A 21,269-nucleotide genomic window follows, 5' to 3' on the forward strand; every position below is an offset into this window, starting at 1 on the left:
GGGGCGGTGTGTCTCCGATCACCGAGGAGGGGGCGGTGTGTCTCCGAGCACTGGGGAGGGGGCGGTGTGTCTCCGTGACCGGGGAGGGGGCGGTGTGTCTCCGTGACCGGGGAGGGGGCGGTGTGTCTCCGATCACCGGGGAGGGGGCGGTGTGTCTCCGATCACCGGGGAGGGGGCGGTGTGGCTCCGTGCGCCGAGGAGGGGGCGGTGTGTCTCCGTGACCGGGGAGGGGGCGGTGTGTCTCCGTGACCGGGGAGGGGGCGGTGTGGCTCCGATCACCGAGGAGGGGGCGGTGTGTCTCCGATCACCGGGGAGGGGGGCGGTGTGTCTCCGATCACCGGGGAGGGGGCGGTGTGGCTCCGATCACCGGGGAGGGGGCGGTGTGGCTCCGTGCGCCGAGGAGGGGGGCGGTGTGTCTCCGTGACCGGGGAGGGGGCGGTGTGTCTCCGATCACCGGGGAGGGGGCGGTGTGTCTCCGATCACCGGGGAGGGGGGCGGTGTGTCTCCGTGACCGGGGAGGGGGCGGTGTGTCTCCGTGACCGGGGAGGGGGCGGTGTGTCTCCGATCACCGGGGAGGGGGCGGTGTGTCTCCGATCACCGGGGAGGGGGCGGTGTGTCTCCGTGACCGGGGAGGGGGCGGTGTGTCTCCGATCACCGGGGAGGGGGCGGTGTGTCTCCGATCACCGGGGAGGGGGCGGTGTGTCTCCGATCACCGGGGAGGGGGCGGTGTGTCTCCGTGACCGGGGAGGGGGCGGTGTGTCTCCGATCACCGGGGAGGGGGCGGTGTGTCTCCGATCACCGGGGAGGGGGCGGTGTGTCTCCGTGACCGGGGAGGGGGCGGTGTGTCTCCGATCACCGAGGAGGGGGCGGTGTGTCTCCGTGACCGGGGAGGGGGCGGTGTGTCTCCGATCACCGGGGAGGGGGCGGTGTGTCTCCGATCACCGGGGAGGGGGCGGTGTGGCTCCGTGCGCCGAGGAGGGGGCGGTGTGTCTCCGATCACCGGGGAGGGGGCGGTGTGTCTCCGTGACCGGGGAGGGGGCGGTGTGTCTCCGATCACCGGGGAGGGGGCGGTGTGTCTCCGATCACCGGGGAGGGGGCGGTGTGTCTCCGATCACCGGGGAGGGGGCGGTGTGTCTCCGATCACCGGGGAGGGGGCGGTGTGGCTCCGTGCGCCGAGGAGGGGGCGGTGTGTCTCCGTGACCGGGGAGGGGGCGGTGTGTCCGTGCGCCGAGGAGGGGGCGGTGTGTCTCCGATCGCCGGGGAGGGGGCGGTGTGTCTCCGATCACCGGGGAGGGGAGCACGGGGATGTGACGAGCCGTTGGAATTAAACACTGAGCCCAGGAGGTTTAGTGGACCATTGAAACTTTGCGCTGTGCCCTGCCAGACCAGGAGTAAGGTCGGGCAGGATAACCGGAGCAGGATTCCGCGGCGGGCGGTGTTGGAAGCAGCAGTTCCTGGTGAACGTCAAAGTGAAATGTGTAGATGCTGGAAATCTGACACAAAAGTAGAAAACGCACGTACAGTCAGCCGGTCGGGCAGCACCTGCGATGAGAAACGGCTGCTGCCCGATTATTCTGCCAGAAATTCAAACAATCTCAGACCTGAGGATTTTAACTCTTTCCGTAGTTGCTGCCTGACCCGTGTCTAACATTTTTCGTATTTTTCTGCAGATAAGCTTTGTGGTCCAGTGAACATATATGTGATCTCACCACCGGAGCAAATGAACATTTACCTAAAGATGCACCCGGTTTTTAACCATTCTAGATTCACTGCCTATAAAAAGTATTCACCACCCCCCCCCCCCGGAAGTTTTCATATTTTCTTTGTTTTACAACGTTGAATCACAGTGGACTTAGGACAATAGAACACTACAGCACAGTACCGGCCCTTTAGCCCTCAATATTGTGCTGACCCAAATAATCCTTAAAAAAAAGTACTAAACCCACACTACCCCATAACCCTCCATTTTTCTTTCATCCATGTGCCTGTCCAAGAGGCTCTTAAATACCCCTAATGTTTTAGCCTCCACCACCATCCCTGGCAAGTCATTCCAGGCACTCACAACCCTCTGTGTAAAAAACTTACCCCTGATGTCTCCCCTAAACTTCCCTCCCTTAATTTTGTACGTATGCCCTCTGGTGTTTGCTATTGGTGCCCTGGGAAACAGGTACTGACTATCCACCCTATCTATGCCTCTCATAATCTTGTAGACCTCTATCAAGTCCCCTCTCATTCTTCTACACTCCAAAGAGAAAAGTCCCAGCTCTGCTAACCTTGCTTCAGATGACTTGTTCTCCAAACCAGGCAACATCCTGGTAAATCTCCTCTGCACCCTCTCCATAGCTTCCACATCCTTCGTATAATGAGGTGACCAGAATTGAACACAGTACTCAAGTGCGGTCTCAGATTCAGTTTATTGTCATTTAGAAACCACAAATGCAATGCAGTTAATAAATGAGAGAATGCCGGAGGGGATGTTCGTCGGCTCAGAGGTTCGACGGACTCGGAGTCCGCTGTGGTCAGGTCGCTTTCGGTGTGTGCTGTGTCTGCGAGGCTGAGTCGGGCGACGCCATGGAAGTCCATAGCGGGGGTATTCCCTTCTGCCGCCGGCGTGGGATGGCGAGTCTGTCGGTACCCTGGCGACTTGTGGAAACTGTGGTGATTACTTTTGAACTTACAGTCCTTTAACATCTTGGACTATTTTTACTGTGCCCATAGTCTGTTTTTTTTTTATCAATTATGCTATTGTTTGCACTGTTGTAACTATGTGTTTTTGTGCAGGTCTTGTAGCTTTAGTTTTTGGTCTTGTTTGTCTGGTGGATTTGGAGCTCCTTTCCGGGGAACGTGCTAAAATGGTAGCGTGATATTAATACACAGCAGCCTCTCCGGACTCTGGACTGGGGATTGCCAAACGTTATGTGGATTTTCTAGTGTAGTCTGTTTTGTGATTTGCTTTTGTGATATCATTCTGGAGGAACACTCACCAGAGATTTGTAGAATTGCAACATGACCTCTCTGCTCTTGAACTCAATCCCCCTATTAATGAAGCCTAGCATCCCATAGGCCTTCTTAACTATCCTATCAATCTGTGTAGCGAACTTGAGGGATGTATGGATTTGAACCCCAAAGTCCCTTTGATCATCCACACTCTTAAGTAACTGACTTAAGTCATTTGGCTTTTTCAGACACTCAACAGAAAAAGACTTTCATGTCAAAGTGAAAACAGAACTCTACAAAGTGATCTAGAGTAATTACAAATCTAAAATACAAAATAGTTGATCGTATAATCAGAATCAGGTTTATTATCACTGGCATGTGTTGTGAAATTTGTTAACTTAGCAGCAGCAGTTCAATGTAATACATAATATAGAAGAAAAGCAAAATAATAAAAAAAATGAATTCCAGTATAGGTACATTGACTAGATTAAAAATCATGCCAAAAAACCCCAAATAATGTATATTTTAAAAGTGAGGTCGTGTCCAAGGGTTCAATGTCCACTTAGGAATCGGATGGCAGAGGGGCAGAAGCTGTTCCTGAATCGCTGAGTGTGTGCCTTCAGGCTCCTGTACCTCCTCCCTGGTGGTAACAGTGAGAAAAGGGCATGCCCTGGGTGCTGGAGGTCTCTGAGACACCGCTCCTTGAAGATGTCCTGGATACTTTGTAGGCTAGTACCCAAGATGGAGCTGACTAAATTCACGACTCTGCAGCTTCTTTCGATCCTGTGTAGTAGTACCCCCGCCCCCCCCCCCCCATACCAGACAGTGATGCAGCCTGTCAGAATGTTCACCAAGGTACATCAATAGAGGGTTTTCAGTGTTTTAATTGACAAACCAAATCTCTTCAAACTCCTAATGAAGTATAGTTGCTGTATTGCCTTCTTTATAACTGCATCGAAGTGTTGGGAGTAGGTTAGATCCTCAGAGATCTTGGCACCAAGGAACTTGAAACTGCTCACTCTCTCCACTTACGATGAGTTATCACCACTTTAGTATGGTACACCAAATCATCACTGGTACAGCCAATTGATTTTAGAAGCCACATAGGGTGTCCTTGCTGTAGATAAACCTGTGTAGGCAAGATGTTTCAAATGGTTGTAGTAAAAATACTCCTGTAACTGGAAGGTCTAACTGCTGGTGAATCAGTACCCTGGCAAAGTCTTCAAGCAACTCCACGAAAAGGTTATTGAAAAGCACAAGTCAGGAGATGGATACAAGAAAATTTCTATATCATTGAATATCTTTTGGAGTTACAGTTAATCACCAAGAAATGGCAAGAATATAGCACAGCTGTAAATCTGCCTAGAGCAGGCCATCCTCAAAAAACTGAGTGACAATGCAAGAAGGGACTAGTGAGGGAGGCCACCAAGAGGATTATAACAACTCTGGAGGAGTTGCAAGCTTCAGTGGCTGAACTTGAAAAGGGCTGTTCACTCACAATCCCTTGCAATCTGACAGAGCTTGAGCAGTTTTGTAAAGAAGAATGGGGACAAATTGCAGTGTCCAGATGTGCAAAGACTGTAATTGCTGCCAAAGGCACATCTACTAAATACTGACTTGAAGGGGATGCATAATTATGCAATTATTTTGTTTAATAATTGTAATAAATTTACACCAGTTTGTAGAAATGTATTTTCACTTTGACACGAGTCTTTTCTGTTGATCAGTGTCAATAAAACTCAAATTAAATCCACTGTGATTCAATGTAAAACAAAAAAAAATCCAGGGGGCGGGGTGAATACTTTTTATAGGCACTGTTTATGGTCCTCTTGGAGCAAACTGGGTGGAGATGATTGGAAACTTCTGCAGTGATCACACACTTCAAATGAGAATTACTTTGTGGATTCTTAAGTTTCTTTTAACAGTTTAATGCTACGTTTATGCTAAAGTTTCAGAGTCTTTGAAAGCCAGCACTAAATTGATAGAAACATTGTAGATTAGGGGTACATACCGGAGAGATGGAGTGCAGTGAAGTTTCAATGGGAAATTATTTTCTAAATCTAATCTCTTGCCAAAATGTCTATTCCTTTTAGCTTCCTCACTGCTTATTCCAGCTACCTTTTAAGTTACCGTGATTCTTGTACATCTACTTTGCTTATTTACTATGTTTCTCCTTTACATAATAGTCTGCTCTTAGAATCCCTTCAGAGAACTGTACAACCTCAAACTCAGTTTGCCTTGCTTCACCCACCGACTCAGTTCATTTATGTTGTATTCAAGTCCTAGTGTCCTCATTTCAAAATATCATCCCCTCTATTCCTGTGTCATTTGGCGAAGAATTAACTGCATGTTTCAATGTTCTGCTGCAAGAAAAAGTTTGTGAGCTCTTTGCCATTAGCTGGTTTTTTGCATTACTCACTCAAAATGTGGTCTAATCTTCATCCAAGTCACAATAATAGACAAACACAATCTGCCTAAACTAATAACACAAACAACAAGACTTTATGCAACACATTGTTTAATCATTCAGTCTAGGCTGGAAAATGTATGTGAACCCTTGTATCTAATAGCTGGTAGAACCTCCTTCAGCAGCAATAACCTCCATCAAATGTTTCCTGTAACTGCTGGTCAGGCTTGCATAATGGCGAGGAGGAACTTTACACCATTCCTCTATACAAGATTGTTTCAGTTCATCGATATTTCTGAGGTACCTTGCATGAATTGCCCTCTTTAGGCTGTGCCGCAGCATATGAATTGGGTTAAGTTCTGGGCTCTGACTTGGCCATTCCAAACACAAATATTCTTTTTAAGCCATTCTGTTGTTGATTTACTCTTGTGTTTCAGATCATTGTCTTGTTGCATCACCCAACTACTATTAAGCTTCAGGTGACGGACCGCTACCCTAACATTCTACTGTAAAATGTCTTGCTACCATTTTGAATTCATCATTCCCTCAACAATTGTAGGCTGTCCAGGCCCCGGGCAGCAAAGCAGCCCCACACCATGATGCTCCTTCCAGCATGCGTCACAGTTGGGATGAGGTTTGCTGTTGGTGTGCAGTGCCCCTTTTTCCTCCAAACTTAGCAGTGTGCATTCTGCCCAGTTCAACTTTTGTCTCATCTGTCCCAGAAGTGTTGTGGAACATCCAGGTGGACTTTTGCAGATCTGAGATGTGAAGCAATGAGATTTACTTTTTGTGGACACATGAACATAGACTTCAGCAAGTTGTAGCAATTTCCGCATATCTTTACTATTACCCTCCAATTCTTTTTCACTCCCTTCAGCATTGCACATTGTGCTCCTGCTGTGATCTTTGCAGGATGCCCACAACAGTACTGAGCTTCCTCCATTTGTAGGACAGTTTCTCTTACAGTGGACTGATGAACACTCAGGTCTTTAGAAATACTTTTGCAGCCCTTTCCAGCTTCATGCATCTCCACAATTCTTCTTCTAAGATCCCATGAAAATTATTTTGATTTGAGTGTGGGAAGATGGCAGGCAGAGGGGAATCATGGTTGGGGAAGGAGGAAGGGAACCGGAAGCACCAGAGTGACATTCTGTAATGACCAATAAAGCATTTGTTTGGATCAAATGACCTTGCCTGGAGTTGTCTGTGTTTCCACCCGCTCCATCCCCCACCCCAGCACTCCTCTGCCACCTGTCCCACACCCCTCCTGCAGTGCTCCATCCTCACCATTCCCAACATCCTTTTCTCCTGCCACACTTACAAATTCACTCTGCATATGTTGATAAATACAGTACTGTGCAAAAGTCCTGGGCACCTTACCTAAGGCTTAGGTACCCAAAGACTTTTGCACAGTACTGTACCTGTAATGCCGCTTCCAAGGAATTATGATCTGTACTCCCAGGTTCCTCTGTTCTACTACACTCCTCAATGCCCTAACATTCACTGCGCAAGTCCTACTCTGAATTGCCTTCCCAAAGCGAAACACCTCAAACTTGTCTGCAGTAAAATTCCATCTGACATTTTTCAGCCACTATTTCCAGCAAATCTAGATCCCACTGCAAGCTTTGATAGCCTTCCTTGCTGTCCACTTCAGCCCCAATCTTGGTGTCCTGTGCAAAGTTGCTGATCCAGTTTACCACATCATCATCCAGATGACAAACAACAATGGATCAAGTTCCCTGCGGCACACCTCCAGTCACAAGTGTCCAAGTCAGAGGGACAGCCATCTACTATCATCAGGACTGGAAAGAAAGAAGTGGCATTTTAAGGGGGGGGGGGAGGTTGGGGTAGAGGAAGAACTGACAGGTGATAGGTGGATCTAGTTGATGATATGAGGGTAAGGGCAAGTTCTTTCCTCTCATTCATTTTCCCTACAAATTCAACTTTCATGAGAGGGTAAAGATTAACAAGGGACCCGAGGGGAACTGTTTCCACAGATGGTAATAGGGATGTGGAAAGAGCTGTCAGAGGAAATCGTAAAGCAGGTATAATTCCAACACAGAAGGTATATGGATAGGAAAGGTGGAGTGATATGGATCAAAAGTCAGTCAAATGGGACTAGCTCAGATAGGCACCATGTTTGGCATGGATGCGTTGAGCCAAAGGGCCTGATTCTGTGCTGAATGCCTCTGCAACACCTTTAGCATGTAACACTCGCTGAATCCAATTACTCACATCTTTCCTTGCCCCAAATAACCTTGCACTTTCCAAACCGAAACGCAGCCCCTGAAGTACTGTCTGACCGGCTGAGTTCTGCTTTTATTTCAGATTTCAAGCACGTGCATTTCTTTCCATCACATTCCGACTCCTACTACCTCATTACTGGAAGATGTGATCCCACTCCTGTCCCTCAGTCCACCATGGCTCATTCACAGCTCTTGTTGCTTTGTCCACGTCAATGCAAAGTTAATTAAATTAAGTGCCGTGCTGAGACAGCGACGCCACAAGTTTATTGCACTTTGTGGTTCTTCTTGTGGACAAATTGACTGCCCAGTTTCCAAGATCACAACTGTGATTACACTTCAGACGAAGCACTCACATAGCAGATACTGTTGTTTTTATTACCAAAGGGAAAAAAACCCAAATGTGGGAAGATTGGCAACACCACTCAATGTGTTTAACTGGTTAAATATTTTCATATGCTACCATCTTATTACTGTTAAGCCAAATAAAGGCTGCAGAATCAGATACAATCCTAGACACATCTAGAGGAAAACTAAAAAGTATTGCATAAGTTGGGCTAATTCAAATTTTAACTTTACAGGAAAGGCCACACAGAAAATTCAAGGAGCAAAGTTAAATTAAACAATTCCAATCCGTAATAAATAATCCTTTTGCTTTCTGTAATTTTGAAGCATTTTTATACTTGGTTATCTATCATTTCAACAAAATAGTAATCTGAATGTTGTCAGAACATAAGTTATTTAAATACATTGCCCTTTATTATATACAATTTTAATATAATCCTTGAATGTTATCATTCTTGGCATTTTCAAGCTTTAGTTACATGATGAAACTTTACCAGAATGCACCACAGAAAATAGAATGAAAACTTTGGCACTTTGGGGAAACTCTGAACGGGGGAGTGATTCAGCTTTCAAGCTCTTGTGCTAAAGCATCCTTTATAAATTTCAGACTCCTCCGATAAATGAAGGAATCTCTGCTCCTGGGTTTGCAAATATCCAGATGATTAACGTCCAATGGAATAAAATCCCCAATTCCCAAATCTGAAAAATAATTTTAAAATTTGAAACGTGCAACAGGAAGTTAGACACATTACATGGAATCATTATACATAACCTTGGTAAGAAATAAATACATACACAAACACCCAAAGGTCTGCAACACCAGGTACTGATTCCGATAGAACCAAGCTGGGAACACTCAGCAACATGAGAAAGTAAATACATCTTTCTTTCCACAGGTAGTTCCTGACCTGAACATTTTCACAGTCACACAACACGTCTATGTCAACCAGCAACCACCCAGTTACACTGATCCCATTTTATTGTCCTCATAGTCCACTACACCCCCCCCCCCCCCCAATATATGCTCATCTGCACAATCGGAGCGGTTTACAGCCACAAACAATTCTGCAGACGCTAGAAATCTAATGCACATGCACAAAGCCCTGCAGAAACTCCACAGATTGGCAGCATTAATGGAAAGCAATAAACGGTTGACGTTTTGGGCCGAGACCCTTCTTCAGGACTGGGAAGGGTGGGGGGCAAAATCCAGAATAAGAAGGTGGGGGAGGGAGAGGAGTACAAGCTGGCAGGTGATAGGTGAAACCAGGTGAGGAGGAGATTCCACTTAATCTATCAGCTCACAATCTTTGGGATGTGGGAGAAAGCCCATGTGACCATCAGGAGATCATACAAGTAGGTCAGAAAAGAACACAGGTCACAGGCGCATTTTTGCCTTGGGACAATGGAAATGGCCAAATGATAATTTCAAGGTTTTCTTTTCAAATAGATCACCAATATCAGGATGGGGTTCAACATTTCTATGACAAAACCCTCAAACTCTAAAATCCACCTCAAACATGCTTTCTCACTGAGTTGCCTTGTTATCACCACAAAATTTTGAATGAATTAGCCAGGCATCTCTGGCTGGAGACAGCTTACATGTCTATTATAAACCCACTGACCTTCACAGCTACCTGGAGTATACCTCTTCCCACCCTGTTACTTGTAAAAACACCATCCCCTTCTTTCTGTTCCTCCTTCTCCACCGCATCTGTTCTTAGGATGATGCTTTTCATTCTAGAATGAAGGACATGTCCTCCTTTTTCAAAAAAAGGGGCTTCCCTTCCTCCACCATCAACGCTGCCCTCAACCACATCATTTCCATTTCACGCATGTCTGCCCTCGCCCCATCCTCTAGCCAGGGAAATCGATGTTCATGCCGTCAGGTTGGAGACTACCCAGACAGAATATAAGGTGTTGCTTCTCGAACCCTTCAATATCACCAGGGATAGGGTTCCTCTTGTCACCTAGCACCCTCCACGTCCAGCACATAATCCTCCATAACCTCCACCACCTCCAACAGGATCCCACCACCAAACACATCTTTCCCTCACCACCACGTTCCGCTTTCTGCAGGGATTCACTCCCTACGTGACTCCCTCGGCTATTTGTCCTTCCCCACTGATCTCCCTCCTGGCACTTATCCTTGCAAGCAGAACAAGTGCTACACCTGCCCCTACATCTCCTCCCTCACTACCATCCTGGGCCCCAAACAATCCTTCCAGGTGAGGCGACACTTCACCTCTGCGAGTCTGTTGGGGTCAGTTACTGTGTCTGGTGCTCCCGGTGCGGCCTCTTGTATATCGCTGAGACCCGACATGGATAGGGAGACCACTTCGCCAAGCATCTACGCTCTGCCAGATGAAGCGGGATCTCCCAGTGGCCACCCATTCCTAATCCCCCACTGTCACGATGAGGCCACACTCGGGTTCGAGAAGCAACACCTTATATTCTGTCTGGGTAGTCTCCAACCTGATGGCATGAACATCAATTTCTCAAACTTCTGGTAATGCCCCCCCCCCACCATTCCCCATTCCCTCTCTCACCTTATTTCCTTACCTGCCCATCACCACCCTCTGGGGCTCCTCCCTTCTTTCCTTCCTTCCATGGCCTTCTGTCCTTTCCTATCAGACTCCCCCTTCTCCAGCCGTGTACCTCTTCACCAAACAACTTCCCAGCTCTTTTCTTCATCCCCCCAATATTTCTTCACCCATTCACTTGCCGTAGCCCTGTATCTCTTTCACTGATCACCTTGTGTTTATCCATCCCATCCCCCCCTCCCCCCACCTTTTAACTCCGGGTCAACTTTTTTTCTCTCCAGTCCTGCTGAAGGGTCTCAGCCCGAAACATCGACCTTCACAGATCTTCTTGTGTTTGCGAATGGACAACTTAATAAATCAGTGATAACTGCCCTTCATTATCCATGACTCTCAAAGGTTATTTATTCTGTCCTTCAATGTTTTTGATTATTTTCCCACTTTGAATGACAGCAAATTATCAGAAGTTCAAGAAATTGATGTCCATTCCATCAGGTTGGAGATTATCCAGATGGGGTACTAGGAGTTTTTCCTCCAACCTGAGTGTGGCCTCATCGCATGGTAGGAGGCTATGGATTGAGAGAGGGGTAATTGCCCCCCTTCACCATTTTCCATTGCCATTTCCCTCCCTCACCTTATCTCCTTACCTGCTCATCATCTTCCTCTGGTGCTCCTCCCCTTCCCTTTCTTCCATGGACTTCTGTCCTCTCCTGTCAGATTTCCCTTTCTCCAGCCCTTTATCTCTTTAACCACTTGACCTCCCAGCTCTTTACTTCACGCCTCCCCTCTCCCAGTTTCACCCATCACCTGCCACCTTTAACTTCTTCCTCCCCTCCCCCCACCTTCTAATGCTAGCCTCATCTTTTATCTCCAGTTCTGATGAAGCGTCCTGGATCAAAACATTAACTGTTTACTCTTTTCCATAGATGCTGCCTGGCCTGCTGAGTTCCTCCAGCATTTTATGTGGGTTGCTTGGATTTCCAGCACCTGCAGATGTGGCATCTGCTCTTGTTTATGGCTGGAACTACAGTTCTATGCAGAAGTCTTGGGCGTCCTAGCTAGCTATATTATTTTTAATTGCAAACAATTGGTTTACTGATCATTACCGAATGTCTCTCTGGTGCTTCCCACTCCCTGCCCCTTCCCACTGTCAGTCCACCCATATCGGAATCAGGTTTATCATTACTCACATGTCATTTTTTTTTGCAGCAATAGCAGCAGTATAGTGCAAAACATAAAATTATGACAGTACTGTGCAAAAGTCTTGGGCACCTGTGCTACGTATCAGTGTCTAAGACTTTTACACAGTACTGTAGCTTGGCTGGAGCACCTTGATTGGCGTGGACTGGTTGAGCTAAAAGGACCTGTTTCTATGCTGTATAACTCTGTAACAAAGGAAGAGCTGTACCCGAGCAAACAGAACAGTACAGTGATAGAGAGTCATGGCTGACCTATACCCTACCTGCTGAATTTAGAGGTACCACCTGGAGTTTGATCATACTTCCAATGTTTGTAGGAAGCGTTTCTCCAAAGCTCAGTATGTTAACTTCTTGTTCCTTAATCAGCCTGGTGAAATTATTGTTCAGTTCCGTCAAAGCAGGTGAATCTACAAGAGAATATTCAAAGTTTACCAAACCATTGATAATTCATTCTGATGTCTTTGTTTTAGCTGTCAACTCATTGGTACAGTTCAACATTTTATCAAAGGAAACGCTGCAAACGTGCAATTTAGGATATCGCTGGACCTCCCAGGTTTGAAAATGTGACACTTTATATGATCAACACTGGATTCCAGTAATACTGCTCCAGACAGGAAAAATGTATATATTTTAATTCTGATCTGCGCAATCTTTCCAATTAACCCAATCTTTCTTCCATATTCTTTATTTGGACTTCTCATGTCTAGCAAGATATTCAGTACCATGTCACAATACCTGCTTGATATATCACTTTTTCTCTGCTGGGATAGTTGACTTTCACCATTTACATTGCTCAGATATCATCTGATGATTTCTCTGAGGCTGATGTTTGGAGGGCAACACTCAAAGTGAAATCACTCAGATTAACGAAAGACTCACACTAACGTTTTTCAAGTTACTGAGTATCTTTCTCAGCCACATTTATTCACGTCTACTTGTAAGTCCATCCTACGGCCGTATCTGTTTCGGTTTTATTCTTAGTTACTACATTTTATTTCCATTTCTCCTCTCAGCCACAAATGCTGAAACTGTCTCAATATAACCCATTCAGTGGGTCTAAATTAACTTCAGAAATTGAGAAAGATTGGAATGTTGCTGGAAATTACAGACCTGGGAAAACATTGCTGAACATTTATGTTCGAAAGCTGGCAGACATTTTGAGTCAGTGCAAGAGTTTTGGAACTGGAATGAGTACAACAGGATGTGCTTAACTGCTTTTATTTAAAAAAAAATTTGTAAGAAGAATCAATGATTGCAGGAAAACAGGAGACACAATTCAATATGATCATGGCAGATTTATGCTGGTCCCTTCTGTGCCAATAAGCCATAACCAACAATTCCCCCACCTTTCAAAAGTTTATCCGTCTTACTTTAAATACTTATAACCTCCTTCTGAGGTTAAGAATTCTGGAAAGTGACCATATATGCAAAAAATAAAAGTTTATCCACCTCTGTTTTAAACCACCACCCTGATATCAGGTATCCGTGTACCCTCATTCAAGACTCAGCCATGAGAAACACATTTCAACATCTGCCTACTGTGTCTCTTCAGGATCTGGTACGTCTCAGTAATATCAACCTGGCCTCTGCTGAAGTCTAAAACACACAGGCCCATCCTATCTTGCCTCTCTTGATTGGATGATCCCCCCCCCCCCCCCCCATTAGCCAAGTGAAACTCCTTTGGCCTGTTCCCCAATGCTACAAATTCCTTTTTAAGGGAAGGGATCAGGACTGTGTGCAGTACTTTAGGTGTGGCCTCACTTACACCTTGTACGGTGCCTACAAAAAGTATTCACCCCCCCACCCTCCCACCACCCCTGGAAGTCTTCATGCTTTATTGAACATTGAATCACAGTGGAGGTCATTTGCAGCCTTTTCCAGCATCATGCATCTCTACAATTCCTCTTCTAAGGTCCCCTGAAAGTTGCTTTGATCCAGGTGTGTGAACAGATCTTTCTTAAGAATAGCAGGCTCTATTAGTAACCTGATTTTGCGTGTCTTTTTTAGAGGACAGGGCACCTCTACAAACCACCCACACCTCCAATCTCATCTAATTGATTGGAAAACCTGACTTCAAATAGCTTTTGCAGAGGGCACTGTCCCAAAGGTTCACATACTTTTTTGAACCTAGACTGTGTTTGTTTAAATAGTGTACTTAGTATTGATAAGTAGTACAATTGTTTGTGCGTTCCTAGTTTAAGCAAATCAATTGTACATTTAGTAGTTAGAAGCCAGAAGAATTTCAATCAATATTTGAATCTGCCTTTCATTACAACACTGAGAAGTGCTGTCTTTTCACTCCGGCTCCTTGAGTACTCCAGCATGAAGGTGAATAATAAAACTACTTTCAACTACAGCTACACCAGGGTGCAACCTCAGAATAGGAGGATGCTCCTTCAGAAAAGAGATGCGGAGGAATTTCTTTAACCAGAGGGTGGTAGATCTGCGGATAGGTGGCTGTGGAGGCAAAGTCATTGGGTACACTTACAACGGAGGTTGATAGGTTCCTGATTAGTAACGGCATCAAAGATTATGGGCAGAAGGCAGGAGAATGCGGTTGAGAGAGAAAACAAATCAGCCTTGGTGGAATAGCAGAGCAGACTTGATGGACAGAATGGCCTAATCCTACGTCTTATGGTCTTTCCACTGTTTGTGTGTCATTGACAAACGTGGATACCTGGCATTCTGTTCCCCACCACTTTCGCCTGATCATTCATGTAAATAGTACACAAACGTAGGCCAAGATCTAATAATAGGACCTATTATATAATCTATTAATATATTATTATAATCTAATTATTATATAATCTAATTATAAGACCCATTTATTCCAACTGTTTTCTGTGACAGCCAGTGTACGATTCATGTAACGTGAAGCAGCGATACTGTTCTGCCTGTTGTACAACGTTTGCACAATGGCTGATGGAACGTGGAGTAGATCAGACAAGCAAGCCTCACCTTTACTAAGCTCCATGACTTCAACGGAAGGGAAGAGCAGAAAGCGGGCATTGACAGAGTACTCGGCGAGATGAGTTCCACAATGAGGTACGCTGTAAAACACAATCCCTTGGGTATTCTGAACCACTGACCTCATTTCAGGGTCCTCTGAAGCATCTAAAAGTATCTTTTTGACTAACAAGCCTGCAATTGAAAGAGATTACGTTAAGGATTATAGACACAAGAGCTACAGATACTTGAATATGAACTAACATACACAACATTGGAGGAGCTCAGCAGGTCAGGTAGTGTCTAGGAAGTCAGGATATTGACTCAAAATGTCGACGGTCCATTTCCCTCCGTAACTGCTTCCTGACCCACTGAATTCCTCCAGCAATTTATGTTTCTTTTATTAGCTAAATGGGGTTCGAGTTCAGGTTTAATTATCATTCAACCATACATGAATATCCATGAATACAGCCAAACGGCTCCAGGGCCGTGCAAAATGCAGCACTGGCAGTCACACACAGAACAAGGTATATGTAACACAGAGGCTAGCAAGCACACAAGATTACAGTCACACAAAAAAGTACACAGTCCAAAACCGAGTCCATGAATGCTGCATAAGTCTGCGGTCGAAAACAATACAACTTGTCTTCTGCCGAGTGAACACTGGGGGCAGCACCGACCCCAGTTTGAGTGTTACACCACATGACAATTCACGGACTTGTGTATTTGGAGCAGGCTGTAATGTCACGGGCAGACAGATTCTGGTGGAATACTAAGTCAGCTCCTGTCAGCAGCTTGTTACTTTCCATTAACCCTTCTGTCACCTTGCCATTATTCACGAGAAGACAAATGGAACAGGAACAGTTATTAACCTACAACAATCAGGCGCCTGAAGCAGCATGGATAACTTCACTCAGCACAACACTGAACTGTTTCCACAACCTAGGGACTCATTTTCAATGCCTCTGCAACTCGTGTTCCCAGTATTATTTATTTTTTATTTGCACAATTTGTCTTCTTTTGCACCTTGGTTGTTTGTCAGTCTTTGTTTCTGAATATTATTTCATGAATTATATTGGATTTCTTTATGTTCTTGTAAATGCTGCAGGAAAGTTAGTCTCGATGTAGTATATGGTGACATACGTGTACTTCGATAAGAAATTTACTTTGACCCTATCCTGCTTCTTAGGGACAGAACATACTTGGGCAATTGTCACTGAGTTGTCCCTTTGGCCACTGACTGGATGTGGCAGGACAGCAGAGCTTCGATCCGGCCTGCCAGCTGTGCCATTGTGTTTACTTCAGTCACAAATGGAAGCTAAGGCCTTGGTGACAGTGAAGAAACGAACTAGAATGGCACACTGAAGAAGCTGGGGCTGGAAAAGAAGAGGGATGAAATTCAGATTGAAAAGTACAGTGAAATGTGTTTTAACAAACACACCCAAGGAAGTGCTGTGACCGGCCCACTAGTGCAGACAATGGAGTATGGCCACCTTGCTCAGCACAGCAACACAGACCAGAACATACCAAACAATGAAACAAGCCTCATCCCTCCCTCCGCTTATTCACTTAACTCCAGAATACTCCCCATCCCCACAGCAAGCATAAAAGTCATCATTTCCGCACCAGGAAAAAGTCTCTGGCCATCCACTCAATACATGCCTCTTATCATCTGGTAGACCTCTACTGATGGGAACGTGGGGAGAATAGATCGGGATTAATGTAGGATTAGTGCAGATGCTGATGGTCAGCACAGACTTGACGGGCCAAACAGCCTTTTACCATGCTGTCTCTCTCCATGGTAGGAAATTCTTTTTGCAAAAGCAAGTATGTTTGATATGATCTGGCGCAGTACCAGGGAGGGTGATATCAGCAGAATCAATACTAACATTGAGAAAGGGATTGGATTTTGGGGCAAAAAACGAATGTCAGAGCTGTGAAGTCAGGACTGGCTGCAGGGGTGTGATGAGCTCCCACCTATAATCATAGATCATAGTTCAGTGCTCAGTTCTGGTCGCCTCAGAGAAAGGATGTAGAAGCTTTAGAGAGGATTCTGACTTGATTTGAGACCACATCTTCGGAGGGTAGGTTGAGTGAGCAAAGGGTTTTCTCTTTGGAGCGATGGAGGATGAGAGGTGTGTACAAGGTGATAAGAGGCATTGGCTGAGTGGATAGCCAGAGACTCGTAAATGATGAGTGTGTGGAACGCACTGCCGGCAGACACATTAGCGGCAGTTGAGAAACTCTTAGACAGACACACAGAAGATAGAAAAATATAGGGTTGTGTAGGAGGGAAAGGTTCGAGTTTTTTTTGTAGGATACTGCTGGGCTACTCCATCAGTGAGCTGCTCGTTGATCAGAGTAGCTGGACTGGTGTCGAAGGGCTGGCTGGAAGTTCGAGAAAGGGACCGGCCTGGAGATCAGAAGAGCTGACCTGGCTACAGACCATGTTGCTTCCTGCTACTCAAAGGCTTCACAACTGGCGCACGAAGGCAGCGTGCAGTATAATCATGGGAGATTGTCTTTGGACACTTCATTTGCAAGTACAAGACTTTGTTGGATTACATTAATAGAAGTTGTCGCAGGCCTGATACCCTTGTCTGGTGACATGACAGATGACGTGGAAGCTGTGTAGCCTTGGTTGTAGCAAAGACTAGGCCTCAAGCCATAGGTTTGTCCTCTCCTCACCTGCGTACTGCTGCACACAGGTGAGGAGATGCTGGAGGCAGTGCAACGTGGCGTCCGTGTTCAGTGGGGGTGCTGCCCGCCTGTGTTCGAACAGTGGAATGACAGGCTGGATTGACTGCACCATCAATGGCGGGACGTATCACTGAGGATCATGGATTATATGTATTTATTCCCCACTTGAATAAGCTGCTTTGCTCACTATTTTGAATGTATTAGTTTGTTGGTTTTATAGCTTGGCTCCAGAGGAATGCTGTTTCATTTGCTGTATCTATTATGGTTGAATAATAATTCAACTTGATTTAATTTTTTGATTTGAAAAGGGCCGAAGGATCCGTACTGCACTGTAGTGTTCTATAAAAGGGTTTTATGGATTGGTAATGATACAGTAAGGCCAAAGAAAAAACCTTTTTGATATGAGAAGTTCTTACCTCCCATACTGTGTGCTACCCACACCACTGGCCTGTCTCCAACACCTGCAGCTTTCAGTTTGGTCAGCAGCTCCCGACCCCTGTAGGCCAGTGATTTCCTGGATAAAAATTAAAGGCACCTTCTCTTCACTTTTGTAAACTTGTGCCGGTTTTAAATTAAACAACTGTTTCTCTGTGTTTAAAATGAACATTACAGAGCTTTCTGCAAGTTTACTAATTATTCTTGTTAAACTACAGCCCAAGCCTTTAAATAACTTAATAGCATTTGACAGAGTCAATAAACCTGGAGGTAAACTGTGAAACACATCACCAAGCTCTAATAAAACAGGAAGAAATAACACTAGAAACACTGCTTGAACCCAAAATGTTAACAAGCTTTCTTTCCACAGATGCTGCCTGACCTGCTGAGTATTTCTGTCATTGCTTTTCATTGCAAATTTCCAGCATTTGCAATTTAAAAAAAAATTAATTCCAACGAAACATCAAATAGCAACTATATAAATTTAAATTTTAAATATTTTAGCTTTTCTGGAGCAAGTATCTAAATACAATGGAGGAGTATTTACCTCTACCATTTAATTTCTCGTCAGTTTACCCATTATAATAAAATACAGGCTTATAGGTTAAAGGTGAACTCTTCACCTTACCTTGCATTGACTACCTCCACTGCATTTTCCCTGGAACTCCAAGACCGAAGTCTGTTTGTGTTTCTGTTTTTACCACCTCTATGCTCTATGTGTGGCATGTGGCCAAGTGGTTAAGGCGTTGGACTAGCGACCTGAAGGTCGTGAGTTCGAGCCCCAGCCGAGGCAACGTGTTGTGTCCTTGAGCAAGGCACTTAACCACACACTGCTCCAGTCCACCCAGCTGAAAATGGGTACCGGCAAAATGCTGGGGGTTAATCTCGTGATAGACTGGCGTCCTATCCGGGGGGGGGGGGGGGGGGTACGGGAAGTCTCGTACTCTCAGTCGCTTCACGCCACGGAAACCGGCATAAGCACCTATAAGGCTCGGGACAGACTTTAACGTACTGATGGGATGAAATTATCTGTCACTGTATTTTGATACATGTGGCAATGAGAGTCAATAAGATGGCATCTGCTATGGACCTGTTGCTCCACTAGGCAAATTGGAGCGGATCCAAGCTGCTTCCCTCAGAAATAAAAACACGCACTCTACCATCATCCTTCAACACTTGTCTGTCCCTCCATATCTGGAGGTAGTAATCTTTGGTTAGGAGGTGATTTTTTGCACAGTATATATGAATGCTATTACTAATTCTATATAAATGTATAGACAGGAGCCTAGTATGTACCTCTCGTTCTCCACAGGACACTTGGATCTCCAGTCACTGAGGTGAGTGTCATACTCCACTGTTAGAATCCTCAGACTGGGACAATCTGCAGCTAACCAGGCCTGAAGACAAAATCAGGAATATATATGCATTAAACCAAACAAAAACACGAAGGATTTATTAGAAGAATTTTGCAATGATCCCTAAACTCATACTTACTACAGCTGACAAGTAGTTTAACTGCTCAATTGAAATACTAGTCCACATGAAATTGTCATCGTCTTTTTTCAAAACCTCACATTCTTAGTGCTGAAGTCAGAGGAGAAAACATGCATTTTCGTCTAACACTTGAAATGTATGAAATTACTACAGTACTGTGCAAAAACCTTCGGTACCCCAGATACACACACACACACGACTTTTGCACGGTATTGTAGTGTGTATGATCTAAATGATGGCAGATTGCAGAACACCACGTATCCTAACAATAACATGCGGGGTTTGCAAGTAATTTGGAAAGTTAACAGAAAATTGCTTATCAGCAGAGTAATTGAATAGTGAGGTTATGTTTCAATTATACAGAGTGTGATGACAGCACATCCAGGGTAATGTGTTCAGTGGAACACAGCAGGCCAGGCAGCATCTATAGGGAGAAGCGCTGTCCATGTTTCAGGCCGAGACCCCCCGTCAGGACTAACTAAAAGCTTCGCACTTCCCCCTCCCCCCACTACTTTCAAATCTCTTACTATCTTTCCTTTCGGTTAGTCCTGACGAAGGGTCTCGGCCCGAAACGTCGACAGCGCTTCTCCCTATAGATGCTGCCTAGCCTGCTGTGTTCCACCAGCATTTTGTGTGTGTTGTTGTTTGAATTTCCAGCATCTGCAGATTTCCTCATGTTTAATGTGTTCAGTGCTGGTTTCCTTACTTAATGCAGCAATGGATTGGAAGCTGCCAGAGAAAGTTTAATTAACTAACAGCGGAATGGAAGAGTTGCCTTACCAGGAAATGCTGAAATTTACAAGATCCCGTGGGGTCCTGCCAGGTGGCTATCAAGAGAATGTTTTCTCTGGAGGTATAATCCAGAACTATTTAAAAATAAAGAGTCGTCTATTCAATAGAGAAGGAAAGTGAAATCTTTCTTTGCTCTGTTAGATATTGAGAGTCCTGTAGGAAATCACTTTCTCAAAGGTTGGTGGAAACAGAGTCTTTGAAGTAACTAGAATCAGCTGGAGAAACTCAGCAGGTCAAGCAGCATCAGAGGGAGGAAAGGAATTTGTTGACACTTCATCCATCATGTATCTATCCAAGTGTTCCTTAAATGATACTACTGAACCTGCTTCAGCTGCCTTCTTTGGCAGCTCATTCCATTACTCACCACCCTCTATGTGGAAAAAGTTGTCCCTCAGGTCCCTATTAAATCTTCCCTAAATTTATGTTTCTTAGCTTTGGACTCCCCCCACCCCCCCAGTCTGCAGGAGGGATTGTTATCATTCACTTTATCTATGCCTCTCATAATTTTAAACACGCCCATAAAATCATCCCTCATACTCCTCTATTATAAGGAATACACTCTCAGGCTTTCTAGTCATGGCTACATCTCTGTATATCTTCTCTGCACTCGTTCCAATTCCAATGCACTCTTTTCTGTACTAAGTGACCAAAACTGGACGCAATATTCCAAGGGCAGCCAAACCAATGACTTAAACAACTGCAATATATAGCCCCAACTCCGATACTCAATTTCCCAACTGAACGCCAGCATGCTTAACGTCATTTTCAACCGAGGTGAAAGGTTATTACATATGGATGGGAGTGTGGAGTTTACATTGCAGTCTGATCTACCGTGATTTTATTAAAAGCAGCAGGCCGGAAGAGGAAAATGGCTTACTTTTGCTCCCTGTCAAAAATCTACCATATCTCCATGATGTTTTTATTTTGGAGAAGCTTTCCAGTAACAATAAAAAGTACTAAAGCAATAAGCAAGTATTTTATGTGAACCCTTCCATCCCAAAAATTTTGCTGTCAAAGCTCTACGGTAGCATGCTAGCCTTGGAATGAGGTCATGGGTTCAAGTTCAACTTGAAAGAACCCTGTTTGTCTCAGCGAGAACATGGCCGGGGCGAAAGATTCTGCGGCAGTGAGGTGTACAGGCTGTTAACTCGAATGACTTTGGCAGTATCTCTCTCCCATTTAACATCATTATTCGATTGTTGTGTGCAAATTATCACCCAAGTCACAACAGTGA

At 45.1% G+C, this 21,269-nt stretch overlaps 1 protein-coding gene and 1 long non-coding RNA gene across 11 annotated transcripts in view; one reads left to right on the forward strand and one right to left on the reverse strand.

The window, feature by feature from the left end:
- The window catches only part of LOC132403204 (uncharacterized), a 29,796-nt gene that overhangs the window by 5,811 nt on the left and 2,716 nt on the right, over positions 1-21,269 (forward strand). The window contains exons 2-4 of one of the 2 annotated variants that reach the window (XR_009515208.1): positions 1,671-2,658; positions 12,139-12,221; positions 14,519-14,713. This is a non-coding gene — a long non-coding RNA (uncharacterized LOC132403204). The remainder of the gene's footprint in view (positions 1-1,670; positions 2,659-12,138; positions 12,222-14,518; positions 14,714-21,269) is intronic. The other variant, XR_009515207.1, reaches the window with a different exon arrangement.
- Positions 5,439-21,269, reverse strand: part of serac1 (serine active site containing 1) — a 69,803-nt gene continuing 53,972 nt past the window's right edge. For all 9 annotated transcript variants that reach the window (XM_059986572.1, XM_059986569.1, XM_059986573.1 and 6 more), the window contains 5 exons: positions 19,046-19,146; positions 17,731-17,828; positions 14,627-14,809; positions 11,932-12,075; positions 5,439-8,631 (listed from right to left, as the gene is read on the reverse strand). In XM_059986572.1, coding sequence (XP_059842555.1) covers positions 8,495-8,631; positions 11,932-12,075; positions 14,627-14,809; positions 17,731-17,828; positions 19,046-19,146 — 663 coding nt within the window. In that variant the 3' untranslated portion in view covers positions 5,439-8,494. The remainder of the gene's footprint in view (positions 8,632-11,931; positions 12,076-14,626; positions 14,810-17,730; positions 17,829-19,045; positions 19,147-21,269) is intronic.

The sequence above is a fragment of the Hypanus sabinus genome, chromosome 12 (assembly GCF_030144855.1).
Source record: "Hypanus sabinus isolate sHypSab1 chromosome 12, sHypSab1.hap1, whole genome shotgun sequence".
In the NCBI taxonomy this organism is placed as follows: domain Eukaryota; kingdom Metazoa; phylum Chordata; class Chondrichthyes; order Myliobatiformes; family Dasyatidae; genus Hypanus; species Hypanus sabinus.